Source organism: Protopterus annectens, chromosome 2.part0, assembly GCF_019279795.1.
Source record: "Protopterus annectens isolate FY-2018-M chromosome 2.part0, PAN1.0, whole genome shotgun sequence".
NCBI classification, from domain to species: domain Eukaryota; kingdom Metazoa; phylum Chordata; order Ceratodontiformes; family Protopteridae; genus Protopterus; species Protopterus annectens.
In genome coordinates, this window is record NC_056728.1 from 251,571,908 (window position 1) to 251,588,094 (window position 16,187).

Below are 16,187 nucleotides of genomic sequence, written 5' to 3' on the forward strand. Positions count from 1 at the left end.
CATTGTCATCCCCTTGCACAAAGGTGGTGTCACTACTGACCCAGGAAACTATCGCCCCATTAGCTTGACAAGTCTGATCTGTAAAGCCATGGAGCGTATTATTATGGATCTCAAACAAGGACATAGGCAATCTCCAAGCAAATGACCCCACCTAATTCAGATGTGTCAGGGGCAGATCTTGCCTACTGTACCTGGCTGACTTCAAGATGGTCACCAAGGCCCTGGATGAAGGAAAGTCAGTACACACAGCTTACCTCAACTTGGGCAAGGCCTTTGACATAATCCCCCACTCGGGCATCCTCGAAAAGCTAACACAACTTGGTGTAAATCTCTACTACGTCAGATGGGTGGCCAACTGGCTCACTAATAGGACCCACAAAGTCAAAATAGGTGCTACCACGTCTGACAGCAGACCTGTCACTAGTGGTGTTTCCCAGGGATCTGTCCTGGGACCCCTACTGTTTGGCATCTACTTCTCAGAAGTCCAGGCAAAGACAAAGGCCCTGTGGCTAACCAAGTTTGCGGATGACTAAGTTGGGTGCTGTCATTGACTCCCCAAAATGATGGTAACATACTGCAAGAGGGTCTCACAGCTACAAATAACTGGTGCCTACAGTTAAACGCAAAAAAAAAAAAAAAGAAAAAAGTAATATACCATTAGGCAAAAACACGGCCCCTACTGATTACCACATCAATGGCACCCCCCTTAAGCACACCATCTGTGGTGAGACCTGGGTACTCAGGTTGACAACAATCTCACATTCAACCATCATGTGACGGCAGTGGTCAGAAAAGCCTTTTACTTGGTTCATTTCATAAGTAAAGGGATTGCATCCAGAAAAAAAGGAGGTTATTACCTCTCTATACTTCTCCTCATTAGGCCTATAACTGAGTTTAATGCCTTGTTAGGCAAGTACCTTTCCAAACACCTGTACCAACTGGAAAGGCCACAGAAATACCTAACAAAGAGAATCCATGGCCTCCAAGACCTATCCTATGTGGACAGGCTCAAATCACTATCACTCTACTGGATATCATACAGATTGCTGACAGGTGATCTGTGTCTCACTTACAAGGCACTATCAGACCCTTCCCTACTAGAGTTGCTCCATAACCATAAGTCTAACTCCTCACACATTACCCATGCGATAGGTCTAAATCTGATATGCAACATCAACAAAACCTGCTGGAGAGACAGGTTTGTCTCCCAGAGGCTGTCCCATCTCTGGAATAGACTTCCCATACATGTCAAACAGAGTACCTCACTGACCCTCTCTTCAAGCATAATCTTGATGAGTGGATGGGAAGCCATAAATTTGTCCCAGGGGTTCCCACCTTTGTCCCTCACTGACGGGGATGACAGGTGCTGACTGAGGGTTCTTTTTTGGAGATAAACTCTTGGCTATGCTTGTAAGGGCCCCACAGGGCCATCAGCCTAGTAAGCTCCTATGATCTTATGGTGTGCAGACAGAAACTGCTAATAGTGGTGTAGTTTTTAAAGCTGTGACTGGACTTGGACATCCAAACAGAGATTGTTTAACATGGCATAGCATAGCTAACATGAAAGAAGAAAGTTAAGGGAAAATGGTTAAGGTTTGGCAACAATGTATTTGTGTTGTAACTGCTTTCATGACTGCACAAAGTTAACAGAACAGAATTATCAATATATATATATATATATATATATATATATATATATGTATATGTATGTGTATATATATATATATATATATATATATATATATATATATATATATATAAATACACACAAACACACCAAGGAGCCATGAATTTAGTTAAATGGCATTACAATCAACATATATTTAGGTGACAGTTTGGTCAGCTATTAACAGATGTTTTTAATGTTTTTTTTTTTTGTTGCATACTGTGAGTGTTCCTCATCCAAGCATAGTGACCTGTCAACATTTGCATTATTGACCTTTTATTTCTTTTTAATACAGCTATCTTTTATTTAATACACGTAACCATACAAACATACATTTGCATAACATATATGCTCCTTTCTCTCGTTTTTGCATATAACCAATAATTATAGCTCTTCTTAAAGTAATGCTATTACCGAGTTAGCACAGAACTACCTAACATCTGTGTGAGACCTCTCCATTACCACATTTGAGAGAAATGTCCTTTTGCCAGGATTCCCTCTCTCCCACATTACTCTCTTCCCTCACCTTACTCTCCTTTCTTCCTTCCTTTCCCCTCTTTATCTCACTAACACTAACCACCTAACAAATGAATTAATCACCTAATTCACTCTCTTCACTTCCTAATGTCTGGTAACTTGATACCTATATCCCACCTGCAACCTTAACATACTCGCACAATATTGCTGCTAAACACAAGTATTCTCCACAGAGGACTATCCCCTTGCCATTTTCATTATGCTAGGTTATTGTCTGTACCTGTTTCAAGATAAATATGTTATACTAAATGAATGTCTTATTAATTCTGGGGCCTTCGCCGAAAACAAGGTACTAACCCAGTTGGACTATCCCTATTAACAAATGTCAAATAAATAAAATGAACAACAAAAAACAAAAGCACAGACAGCAAGACACTGGAATCAGGATTCTGATGAAGTCTCATTATAGTCGTGACGAAAGCACATGATCTTTAATAAACCGGGTTATAGTGACAGTGCCTTGCCATCTCTGCTTTTGTTTTTAGTTTGGGTTCTCAGTTTTTAGTTTCTGTGGTGTAAATAAAATAAATAAATTGTGCAGTCACTGAGCTAGTATATATAATTAAAAGGGTATGCAAAAAGGGTACCCCCAACCCCACTCCTGATGGCATGAAAACTCTGAAGGACTTGGGAGCCCAAACTTTAGTCAGCTCAGCTCGAGTTGACTGTTTGGGCGCCTAGAAGTTGCCATGAAGCTTTTGGCTTAGAAGTACAAGAAGGACAACTGAAAAGTTCCACAAGTTACTTACATTTTGTTCTAGAGCAGTGATCTCCTGTTCAGATTTTGCTAGTTTGAACTTGAGTTCACAGATCTGCCGGTTTGAATCTCCTGAAAGAAAATTACATACAGATTATCAGTTATTAGAGGGGGAAACACAAGTTCATATTTCACAAATGTCCAAGCAGCTTCAAGTTACAAAAAACTCAGACAGACTGAGGCTGGAATTCATAGACATTTTAAACATAGCGAAGAGCTAATTAATGTTAGTTGTTTTGTTATTCTACTGCATTTTAATGGAATATGGCCAGATATGCATCTCAAATAAATGTTTTTGCAACTAAACACAGTCCACTGAACTATAAGAGAATAAAATAAAAACACCTGCCCACATTAGTTAGCACTTTGCTATGTGCAAATTGAATACCAGCCGGAGTATCTGATGGCTTTGTTAATGCAAAAAGAAGTTCTGTACTCACCATAATGTTCCATCTGTGTTGTCCATTTTCATTCTTCCTCAGTTGGCGAGTTCTGATCTGAACCATCGAATCTGACTCTGCCATTGCAAAAGCTTGTGGCAACATAGAACTCTCGAGCTTTTCCCTTACCCAAAAAGCACCAACCCCAATTACCTCAGATTTTGTTTGCTGGCTATAGCATAAAGAAATAATTCTTATACAAACATACATAAATATAAACATAAAAAAAGGCTAGACAAAGCTATATCTAGAGCTTTATAATGCTTGGAGCATACAACATTTTTCATATCCACTCACTCTTCTAGAAAAAAACATAAGGATGGGGGTTGGTGGGTGAGGAGTTGAGGAAAAATGAAAATAGACAACACAGAAGGAACATTACGGTGAGTACATAACTTCTTTATCTGATGATGTCAATTTTCACTCTGTCCTCAGCTGACGGGACCGAGTCCCCAGCTATCTAAATCCCAGGGTGGACTCAAGAAAGGATATTCCTAAGCACCACTAAGCCAAATGATGCTCTACCTCTGGACACCAAATCCAATGTGAAATGAGAAATAAAGGTATGGGGGGAGCCCAAGATGCTGCTGCACATATTTCATCCATGGAAGCTCGTGAATGAAAAAAGTACAGTTGTGTACACTTACCATAAATGTATATGTTTGAGTGTATTCACTGTTGCAGTCATTACATTTGGGTTATCTGCTTGCAGTAGCCCTCAGTCGGCCTGATTAACAAAGTCTTGGGTCCTGCGTCGGTTGCTGTCCCTACTTCCATGACGTCAGGTTGTCAGGGGTATAAAAACATGCAGCCGATGCCATTACATCAGTTTTTCTTGCCCCCAGATGTCAGGTGCCCCCCCAATGGGAAGCAATTAAATCTATAATACAAGGATATACCTCCAACAAAAAAGCAAATACACCAAAAAGCTTTTTGAGCATAGTAAGTGAAAGTAGAGGTACAGCCAAAAGAAAGGGGGCTGGAGGGAGGGTAACCAGGACTGCAACAGTGAATACACTCCAACATCTACATTTATGGTAAGTGTACACAACTGTACTATGTTCTTCATGTTTCACTGTTGCAGTCATTACATTTGGGTAGATTCCCAAAGCTAATGTTGGGAGGAGGAATTTAACTAGAATTAGGACCAGCTATAAGGCCCTGCAAGATTGCAGTGGCAAAACCTGCTCTGGATTTAGAGAAAATTGGAAAAATGATAATGCTAAGTGGAAGTATGTACAGAACTCCAGGTAGCAGCTTCTAGGATGTCCCTTGTAGGGACGCCCCTGAGAAAGGCTGTAGAGGTAGATGCAGCCCTGGTTGAATGGGGTCTGATGATGCCCTGTGGGATAGGTTTTCCATGGTGCTTATAGCAGAAATTAATGCAGTGGCCTATACATTTTGAAATGGCTGGCTTTGAAACAGCTTTCCCCTCTTGTCCCTGCAGCAAACGCCACCATCAGTTGTTCAGGTTTCCTTTGAGGTTTAGTCCTGCCCAAGTAGAATCTCAGTTGTCTGTGCACATCTAAGGAGTGCAGTATCCATTCCCCTTTGTTCTGTGGGTTAGGAAAGACGGTAGGCAAATGAATGGACTGATTAAGAGCCACACTGGATACCACCTTGGGCATGAAGGAGGGATTGGTTATGAGGGACACCCTGTCCGCATGAAAGATGATGAAAGGCTCCACTGCCATAAGGGCCTGTAACTCGGATACCCTTCTTGCAGAAGTGATTGCTAAAAGGAAAGCTGTTTTCCAGGAAAGGAATTTTAAACCTGCAGAAGCAGCTGGCTTGAAAGGAGGAAGAGTGAGTTTCTCCAAGACAAAGTTAAGGTCCCAGGCTGGAGTTGGAGCTCTTCTAGGTGGCTTTACATTTTTGGCCCCTCTGAGGAACTGCTTGAGCAGTGGGTGAAAGAAGAGGGGAGGCTCTGTGCTATAATGAGCTGAAATGGCTGAGGCATGAATTTTGATGAGAGGAAAAGGACAAGCCCTTATGAAGCATCTCAGTCAAATATTGTAGAATCTGAGGTAAATTGTGCACTGCTGCACTCATCTCTTGAGATTGGTTCCAGATACAAAATCTTTTCCATTTTGCAGCATAAGATTTTTTAGTACTAGGCCTCCTAGCCTCTAAAATAATATCCATCACTGATTTAATGAGGGGTGGTAAAGGAGAGATTAGGTAATTAGCCAGGCTGCTAGGTTCAGGGTTTGCAGCTGAGGGTGCAGTATCTGGTTCTCCTGCTGAGACAACAGGGAAGAAGTCTGAGGCAGGTGCCATGGGGCCAAGTGTGACACACTGCGCAGGAGGGGGTACCAGTGTTGGCGTGGCCAGTCTGGTGCAATTAAAATCATCCTTGTCTTGTCCTGTTTGATCTTTAGTAGTACCTTGGAGAGCAGAGGAGGAAAGGCATAAACTGATAGGTTTTTCGAGCTGAAGGATAGAGCATCCACTTTCCAAGCTAGCTTGTGGGGAATCTTTGTGCAAAATTTGTCCAGTTGATGGTTCTGGGGGGGAGGCAAACAGGTCTACATCTGGGATCCCCCATTTGCTTGTCAACATGTTGAAAATCCTTGGTTCCAGTTTCCACTCGTGTGGGTCCATGAGGTTTCTGCTTAGTCCATCTGCCAGTGTATTTAGTTTTTCTGGCAGGAATTGAGCTTGTAGATCCACTTGGTAGCTCAAGGCTGTGTTCCACAATGCCATGGCTAGTCTGCAGAGGGGTTAAGAGTGTGTACCCCCCCTGCTTGTTTATGTACCACATGACCGTGGTGTTGTCCGTCTATACCACTAGTTGTCCTGGAAGAATGTGGTCCTTGAATGCTGTCAGAACATTCTGTACAGTTAAAATTTCCTTTTGATGTGTAGGGATATTTGACTTGGGTTCCATTTGCCCTGAATGCACTTCTCTGCCAGGTGAGCCCCCCATGCATAGTATGATGCGTCTGTTAAGGTTTGAGCGGCAGGGGTAGTGTGAATGGTAGTCCCTTGTTTTGGTGGCAGGCCTCTGCCCACCAAAGGAACTCTAGGCGTAGAGACAAGGTATGATAGGAATCACAGCTTCTAGATCATGTGAATGTTGACACCATAGGCTTTTGAGATACCATTGCAGTTTCCTCATATGCAGCCTTGCATATGGAATTAGAAGAATGCAGGAGGCCATGAACCCCAAGGCCTGCAGTATTTGCCTTGCAGATAACTGGGTTTTTGTGGCCACTTGTTTGAAGTAGGTTGTCAAATGAGTCCGTTTCTCTGGCATGAGGAAAGCCATCTGGGAAGTTGTATTCAAGCTTGCTCCCAGGAATATAATTTGTTGACAGGATACCAGGTGTGATTTCTTTTCGTTTATGGTGTACCCCATACAAGTCAGTACCCTTTGAACAAAGGCCAGATGATTCAAAAGTATGTCCTGGCTTTCTGCCTGAATTAGACAATCGTCCAGGTATGGATATATTTGAATAATTCCTTGCCTGCAGAATGCAATGACTGGAGTTAGGCGCTTTGTGAATACCCTGGGCACAGTAGATAAGCCAAAGGGCAGTGCAGAGAACTGATAGTGCATGTCACCTGCTTTGAAGCGTAGGTATCTTCTGCAAGACTCCCTGATAGGGATGTGCAGGTATGCTTCTTTTAAGTCTAGTGTTGCCAACCATGCATCTTTGCCTAGCATAGGAAGCAGCTGGTGAAGAGTCAGCATCTTGATTTTTGGAATCACCAGAAAGGTATTTAAAATAGAAAGGTCCAGGATAGGATGCCATGTATTGCCTTTTCTGGGTACCAGAAAAAGTCTTGAATAGAAACCTTGTCCCTTTTCCTCTTCTGGTACCAACTGAATAGCCCCAATGCTTAAGAGAGAGTACTTGATTTTGGGCCTCTGCCCATTGATTTGGGGGTAGATCTGGCCACCCGCTTGGTGTTGGTAAGGTGTGGAAGTTAAATCTGTATCCTTGGGACACTATATTTAAAGCCCATTTGTCCTGGGGTAATGAGTTCCCAGTTTTTGGCCTGCAGACCAATCTTTCTGCCTAAAGGAGCATTCAGTTGGGAAGTGCTTGGAAGTTTTAAAAGCAAGTCATTGCGACTTTTCCATAGGGGGGAGTCTTACTACTCCCTGATTTGGGTGCAGAACCCCCCCCTCCCCTGCTTAGTCTTGTGTCTCCCCTGGGACTGAAACCTGGGGTTTCTGCTGTGTCTGGGTTTGGCTTGAGAAGACCTGAAAGGGGCTGGAAAGGGCCAATTCTTAGAGGGTCATTGCCAACTAAATCTAGGAGGCTGAACTTGTAAGAAATCTTTAACAGTTTGCATAGATTTAGCTTTATCTTCCATCTTTTTAAGAACTTCCTCAGTCTTGTTGCCAAACAGGCGGTCCTGATTTAAGGGAGCATCCAACAATTTAGCTTTAACATGATCAGGCAAAGATTGCTCCTTAAGCCAAGCATGCCTTCTGAGCACAGACTCAGTAACAGCAGCCCTGCAAGAGGCCTCTAATGAATCAAATCCACATTGCAAAGTATGTTTTCCAACCTGTTCAGCAGAAAGCATTAAATCCTGTAATTCTTTATTTTCCGCACAGTCAGGAATCAACATCATTTTTTGTTTAAGCAATCCAACAACATGTTGCTGATGCTTTAACATATGAAACTGGCAGTTTAAAGCCCTAATGGCCAAGGCTGCAGAAGTGTAAACCTTCTTACTCCATCTATCCAGTGCCCTGGAGTCTCTATCAGAAGGGGTAGGATTTTTAGCAGTAGAAGCCTTAATGCCCTTGGGTCCCTGTGAAATAGTCTCTGGATATGCAATAGGATTTTTAAAAAGGAACTTGTGTGAATCAGGAACCCTGTAATATCGGTCAGGTTTCCTGGGAGCAGGAGGCAAAGAATCAAGTGCCAAACTAGATTCTAAAAAAGCATCATAAACAATGTCTAGTGCAGGCGGAATAGCTAAAGGCCTATGCTGAGGCAGGAGTAAGAAATCCCTAAGCCTCTTTTTTGAATCAGAAAAATCCTGGCTTTCCCAGTGGAAATGCTCCCTTAGAGTATGTAAGGTTTCACCAAAAGAAAAATCCTCTGGAGGGGAAGCAGAGGGAATAGAGTCCTCTGCATCAGAATCCTCATAAGTAGATAAGGGCAAATCCAGATCATCAGAAGAATCAGAAAAATAAGAATCCTGGTCAGAAGATTCATAAACAACTTCAGTCCTAAGTCTCTTAGAAGGGGGAGGTTGGCTTCCCTTGATTAGAGTTGTAAGATCTTCAGCCATTCTTATCATTTGTTTTTTAGGCATAGAGGCCTGAGCATGCGGCCTGGGCGTCGTTTTTTTTAGGCATGGTTTAAAGTTTAGGCCTAAATGAAGAAAGAGGCGTCGGTTTAATATGCAAGTCCGTAGGCCTGAATACACCCTCAGAAGCCGGTGCCTGCACAGCGGCTCCGGACCCATCCAAGGTAGAGACATCTGCGGGTTCCATAGTTGAAGCATCTCGCGGCATATGGGACTCCGAATGGGTCTCAGTAAAGGCCTGCAAATCAGAAGTACGAGTATCAGGGGCTGCGAAAGCACCTTACTGAGTACCTGCGAACTGGCAACTGGCTTAGGAGAAGCGTCGTCTGCAGTTTTGGACCTCGGCGGCCTGTCTCGTCTTTATCTTTGTGTTTTTTCGAAATCCCAGTAGTCGGATGGCTAACAGACAACATTTCTGGATAACTAAACCGAGAACCGAAATATTTAGAGACAAAAACATACAGACGACGGATAGTGCGCTGATTAAATAAAGCACAAAACCAACAGCAAGATACGTCGTGGTCATGGCCTAGGCAATAAATACAGTACGAATGAAAATCTTTATGAGGTATTTGCTTTCCACAAGTAATGCAATTATTAACTTTTACTGACATCGGTAAGGAGCAAGAAAAAGTTTCCCCAACGGGGTACTTAGCTTTAGTTGAAGACTTCGGTTCTGAAACTCGAAAATGAAAATTTCAGGAGTTGGCCGACCGGCATTTGCGAACTGCTTCTGCTTCGGGCACCGCACGGCAAGAAAGACTGGTGTAATGACATCAGCTGCATGTTTTATACCCCTGATGACCTGAGGTCATGGAAGAAGGGACAGCAACCGACGCATGACCCAAGACTTTGTTAATCAGGAGACTGAGGGTTACTGCAAGCAGATAACCCAAATGTAATGACTGCAACAGTGAAACACGAAGAACATCTGAGGAAGTTTCTATGGACCTGGTTGAATGAGTGTGTATATGCTTTGGTAAAGGGATATCCAATTTGTTGTAAACAAAAGAAATACAGCTAGTAAGCCATCTGACTAGAGTGACCTTGGACACTGGTTTACCGAGTTTCATATCAAATGAAACAAACAACTGATCTGTACACTTCTGATGTCCTTTGTTCTGTGTAAATAGAAACAGAGTTGCCTATGAACATCCAATAAATGTAATAACTATTTGCCCTTGTTTGAAAAATTTGGAAAGAAAACTGGTAACTTCATGGACTGGTTAATATTAGACCCTGATACTATTTTGGGAAAAAAAAAGATGCATTCATTTATAATGTACCTATCTTAATGAAAAATTAGAAATGGGAGCTTCACAGATAAGCCTTGAATTTCAGAACCTCATCTGGCAGAAGTAATGGCCACCAAAAACAAAGTTTTCCAAAAGAGAAATTTACGACCACACTCATATGCAGTATCAAAGGGTGGATGGACCAAAGTTTGCAGTACCAGATTTAGATCCCATGGAGGAGTAGGATTTTGAAATGGATGTCTTAACAGAAGTGTGCCTCGTAAAAAGGTTTTACAAAGTTTATGAGAAGAGAGTGAGGAAAATACAGTTGTGTACACTTACCATAAATGTAAATGTTCGAGTGTATTCACTGTTGCAGTCATCACATTTGGGTTATCCCTGCCAGGGTAGCCCTCGGCCGGCCCGAATATCAGAGAATTAGTATTTCTGCGTCGGTTGTTGTCACTTAAGGACTGACTTCAGGTCATCAGTAGTATAAAATAAGGCAGCAGACGCCATTACATCAGTTTTTCTTGTCCTACCCTGTCAACAGCCCCCAAGTAAGAACTAGGTTCTGGTGGCAGAACCCCACCAGTGGAAAATAAATACCAATATGTCCCTTGTAAGGAAAGAGAAGAAAGGGGGATGGAGGGAGGGAAACCAGGACTGCAACAGTGAATACACTTGAACATCTACATTTATGGTAAGCGTACACAACTGTACTATGCCATCACATTTGGGTTGATTCCCAAAGCTAAGGAAATGGGTGGAAGCAGTCAAGGAAACTAGGGGCTGGCTACAATGCCTTGCAAGACTGCAGAGGCAAACCTTGCCCTGGATGTGGAAAAGAGAGGCAGGTGGTAATGCTTGGTAGAAGTGTGAACATATGTCCAGGTGGCAACCTCTAGGATGTCCCTGGTGGGGACTCCTCTGAGGAAAGCTGTGGAGGTGGAGGCTGCTCTGGTGGAGTGTATCCTGACTCCCTGGGGGAGGCTTTCCATGTTGTTTGTAGCAGAAACGGATGTAGTGTGCTATCCATTTGGAGATGGTTGATTTGGAGATGGCTTTGCCTTCTGCCCCTGTAGCAAAGCTAACCAGCAATTGATCGGACTTTCTGAAGGATTTAGTCCTTTCCAGATAGAATCTGAGCTGTCTGTGTACATCCAGAGAGTGCAGAATCCTTTCCCCCTTGTTCTGTGGATGAGGAAGAAAGGTGGGCAAATGAATGGACACCACCTTGGGCATGAATGATGGGTTAGTTCTGATGGATACCCTGTCAGCATGGAAGATGATGAAGGGTTCCACAGCCATGAGCACTTGCAGCTCAGAGACTCTTCTGGCTGAAGTGATGGTCAGAAGAAATGCTGTCTTCCAGGAGAGAAATTTTAGCTCTGCAGAAGAAGCTGGTTTGAAAGGGGGCAGGGTGAGTTTTTCCAATACAAAGTTAAGGTCCCAAGCTGGAGTTGGTGCCCTTCTGGGTGGCCTCGAGTTGCTAGCCCCTCTTAGGAACTGCTTGAGGAAAGGGTGTGAGGGAAAGGGTGTGAGAAAAAGGGCTGCTCAGTGGGAAAATGAGCAGAAATAACAGAGGCATGAATTTTTATAGAGGAGAAAGAGAGGCCACTGTGTAGTAGGTCAGCTAAGTAATCCAGGATGAGAGGGAGGGAGGGCTGTGCCACTTTGGCTCCCTTAGCCTGGATCCAGGTGCAGAACGTTTTCCATTTGTCAGCATAAGACTTTCTGGTGCTAGGGCATCTGGCCTCATGGATAACATCTAGAACCTGCTTACTGAGGTTGGCAGACTGGTTGGGGTTTAGGGAATAAGCCAAGCTGCCAAACTGAGTGCTTGCAACTGGGGATGCATGAATTCCCCCTTCCCTCTAGGTCAGGAGGTTTGGAATCTGAGGAATATATGTCATTGGGGAAAGTGGGGACAGGCTGCGCAGCAAGGGGTACCAGTGCTGCCAGGGCCAGTCTGGAGCTATAACAATGGTCCCTGGTTTATCCTCCTTTATTTTGAGCAGTGCTGAGGGGATGAGAGGTAGTGGAGGAAAGGCACAGACTGATAGATTGACCCAGGGGAAGGATAGGTCATCCACTTTCCAAGCCATGCAGTGATGCTCCGTGGTGCAGAATCTGCTGAGCTGATGGTTGGTGTGGGAAGCAAAGAGGTTGACCTTCGGTGTGCCCCATTTCTGAGTTATTAGGGTGAAGGTTCTTCTGTTGAGCTGCCATTCATGTGGGTCCAGAAGATTTCTGCTTAACTGGTCTGCCAGAGAGTTGAGAGAGCCTGGTAGGAATTGTGCTAACAGGTGTAGTTGCATGGCAGAGGCTGTGTGCCAAAGGGTCATGGGCAGCCTGCATAGAGGGTAGGAGTGAGTCCCTCCCTGCTTGTTAATATATCACATCACAGTGGTGTTGTCTGTTTTGATCAGGAGAGCCCCTGGAGAGAGAAGGGGCTTGAAGACTATCAAGGCGTACTGCACAGCCATCATATCTCTTTTTGATTGATATGCACGGGGATTTGCTGTGGGGTCCATTGGCCCTGTATGCACCTACCGTCCAGGTGTGCACCCCAAGCACAGTCTGATGCATCTGTGGTGAGGGTCTGGGCGGTGGGGGGTGGTGAGAAAGGCAGTCCCTTGTTGTGGGAGCATGCTGTTGCCCACCAAAGGAAATCTTTTTCTGAGGCAAGGAATTACAGGTAGAAGAGTTTCCAGGTCTTGAGACTGTTGACACCAAAGGCTTTTTAGGTACCACTGAAGTTTCCTCATATGCAGTCTGGTGTAGTATGCAAGATGCCATGAACCCTAGAGCTTGCAGGATCTTCCTTGCAGATAGCTGGGGCCTAGTGGCTAGATGAGAAAAATAGGTTTTCAGAAAAATTTGTTTGTCTGGTGTAAGGTATGCCATCTGGGATGCTGTGTCCAGGCTTGCTCCAAGGAAGATAATCCTTTGGGTGGGCACCTGTTTGGATTTCTTTTTGTTGGTTGTGTACCCTATGGAGATTAGAAGGGTCTTTACAAAGGCCAGGTGTTTGAGTAGCTTTTCCTGGCTGTCTGCCTGAATAAGGCAGTCGTCTAAGTATGGGTAAATCTGACTATTTCTTTGTCTGCAAAAGGCAATGGCCACAGCCAGACATTTTGTGAAAACTCTGGGAGCAGTAGATAAGCCAAAGGGAAGTGCAGAGAACTGAAAGTGTTGAGATCCTGTCCTGAAACGGAGATATTTCCTGCATGATTCCATGACAGGAATGTGGAGGTAGGCCTCTTATATCTAGGGTGGCTAGCCAAGTGTCCATGGAGAGCATGGGTAGCAGCTGCTGGAGGGTGAGCATTTGGAATTTTGGGATCACCAGGAAGGTGTGTAGAATGGATGGATTGAGGATGGGGGGCCAGGTGCCCTCTTTTCTGGGCACCACAAAAAGTCTTGAGTAGAAACCTTGGCCTATCTGTTATGCAGGAATATGCTCTACTGCCCTCATAGAGAGCAGGGAAAGGATTTGCTTTTGAGGCTCTACCCACTGGTTTGGTGGTAGAGCTGGGAACCCTTTTGGCGTTGGAAGGGTGTGGAAGGAAAATGTGTATCCCTGAGACACTATGTTCAGAACCTAGTGGTCGTTGGTAATGGTGGCCCACGTGCTTGCGTGAAAGGAGAGTATTCCTCCTAGGGGTAAGAGAAAGTGGGCAGAGGTAGGGGGTGGGGGAGGTGAGTCATTGTGAGTTCTTACCATAAGGGAGTGGCCTAGAACTCCCTGGTTTTGAAGTGGAGGTAGTCCTCTGATTAGAGCTCTGCATTCCCTGTGGCTGCTGTCTGGAGGGACTGGATCCCCAGGGCCTAGGCTGGACTGGCTTACTGGGAGCAGGAAAGGACCAATGTTTGGTGGGACAATGCCTGCTGAACCTAGGTGGCTGGACCTGCATGAAATCCTTAACTGTTTGCATAGATTTCGCTTTTTATTCCATCTTTTTACAGACCTCTTCTAACTTAGTGCCAAATAAGTTATCTTTGTGCAAGGGGGCATCCAACAATTTAGATAGGACATGGTCTGGCAGGGGCTGTTCCTTAAGCCATGCATGCCTTCTAATGACAGATCCAGTGACTGCTGCCCTGGAAGAAGCTTCTAGGGCATCAATAAAACAGTGCAATGTGTGTTTAGTTACTTAACTTGCAGAATGCATTAACTCTTGTAATTCTTTTGGTACTGCCCAAGCAGGAAAGGAAGGCATTTTTTATTTAAGGAGTTCCAGTATATGTTGCTGAAATTTCAGCATATGGAATTGATAATTTAGTGCCCTGACAGCAAGAGTAGCTGAGGTGTATACTTTTGTACCCCATCTGTCCAGTGCTCGGGAATCCCTATCTGAAGGGGTGGGATTCTTAGCAGAGGTTGCTTTAATTTCTTTGGGCCCTTGAGAAATTACCGCAAGGTCAACAGTAGGATTTTTAAAAAGAAATTTGTGTGAGTCAGGAACACTACAGTACCTTGTCTGTTTTTCTGGGTGCAGGAGGGGAGAATGTCAGGAGTAAAGCTGGATTCCAGGAAAAGATTCTTAACAACATCCAGGACTGAGGGAATGGCCAAGGGTCTGTGCTGTGTAAGATCTAGGAAATCCCCGAGTCTCTTTTTAGACTGAGGGTAGTCTTGACTCTCCCACTGGAAATGCTCCCTTAAGGTATGCAGGGTTTCCCAAATAGAGAAATCCTCTGGGGGAAGAGGCTGAAGGAATGGAATCCTCTGCATCAGAATCCTCATAAGTAGAGAGGGGTTGCATGTCCTCATATTCTGATGCATCAGATTCATCTGACTTTTGTTCAGACAACAATACAGGTGACAGATCTCTTTTCCTTTTGGAGGGAGTAGCTTGACTTCCTCTGATCAGCATGATAAGGTCTTCCGCCACTATAAGCATCTGAAACTGAGGCAAGAAAGCAGGTGCCTGAGAGTGGGTCAGTTTCTTGGGTGTGGTTCGTACCATGGACCTTAGAAACTCGGTCGTTTTTGATAGAACTATGAAAGAAGACGTTGGTTTGTGTTGAGAATCGGTAGTGCGAAGGACCTCCTCGGAAAACTGGTGCCTGCTCAGCGGCTCCAGACCCATCCAAGGGAGAGACAACTGCAGGTTCCTTAGTTGAAGAAGAGTTCTGCAGCACACTAGACTGCGAAAGGGTCTTGGTAGCGGCCTGCGAATCCACAGAAGCGGGCATCAGGGGCTGCGAAAGAACCTCACTGAGGACCGGAGAACTGACAACTAGCTTAATGGAAGAGTCATCGGTAGGTTTGGAGCTGTGCGGTCTGTCTCTGTCTTTATCTTTATGCTTCTTCTGTAGATCAGCTGTCGGATGGCTTACTGAAGCCATATCAGAATTAGAGAACTGTAAGCGAAAATATCTGGCTACAATAAGGGCCAGACGATGGACAGTTCTGGCATTGAACAAAGCACAGAAGCGACAACAGGGGATGTCGTGGTCTGGGCCTAAACAAGTGACGCAATAAGAATGGAAGTCTGTGTGTGGTATTTGCTTTCCACAGGCGAGACAATTATCAACTTTTTCTGACATCGGTTAGTGAAAGAAAAAAGGATCCCCAATGATGTACTTAGCTTTGGAAGATTTCAATTCGGTAGACAAAAAGTAAGGTAGCGGCCGACTGGCACTCGTGCGAACTGCTTCTGCTTCGAGCTACATGGCAAGAAAGACTGATGTAATGCCATCGGCTGCCTTACTTTATACTACTGACGACCTGACGTTCATCCTGAAGCGACAGCAGCCAACGCAGATATACTAAGTCTCTGGTATTCGGGCTGGCTGAGGGCTACCCTGGCAGGGATAACCCAAATGTGATGACTGCAACAGTGAAACATGAAGAACATCTGCCAAATCCAATATGGAAATTAGAAATTGCTGCCAACTGAACTTTAACTGATGAAGAACTGGCTCCTTGATTAAAAAGTAGCATCAAGAATTCAAGAATGCTATGAATCAGGGCAGAAAATGGTTCCACATGATTCTGAAACGACAAGTGTACAAATCTTTTCCATTTACTAACAAAGTTTATTTGTAGATGGTTTAAGGGAAGAAAAAAATCTGGCAAACATGTGACGAGAGCATAGGTTGCCTGGCTATTACTTGAAAAGGAGAAACCAAGCTGTCAGCTTGAGATAGGGGGAGGTCCGGATGTATCATGTCTGTCAGGTGACAAAGCAGATCTGGAGTTGAGTCCAGAATCTAGGATTGATGAATTAAATGAGGCTACAGGAAGGGGAACCAAATCTGTC

General features: G+C 44.3%; 1 protein-coding gene across 1 annotated transcript in view; it reads right to left on the reverse strand.

Moving 5' to 3' along the window:
• The window catches only part of LOC122792731 (cingulin-like), a 1,533,502-nt gene that overhangs the window by 69,092 nt on the left and 1,448,223 nt on the right, over positions 1-16,187 (reverse strand). Inside the window, exon 22 of the mRNA XM_044060313.1 lies at positions 2,953-3,032. Within this exon, the coding sequence (XP_043916248.1) occupies positions 2,953-3,032 (80 nt within the window). The remainder of the gene's footprint in view (positions 1-2,952; positions 3,033-16,187) is intronic.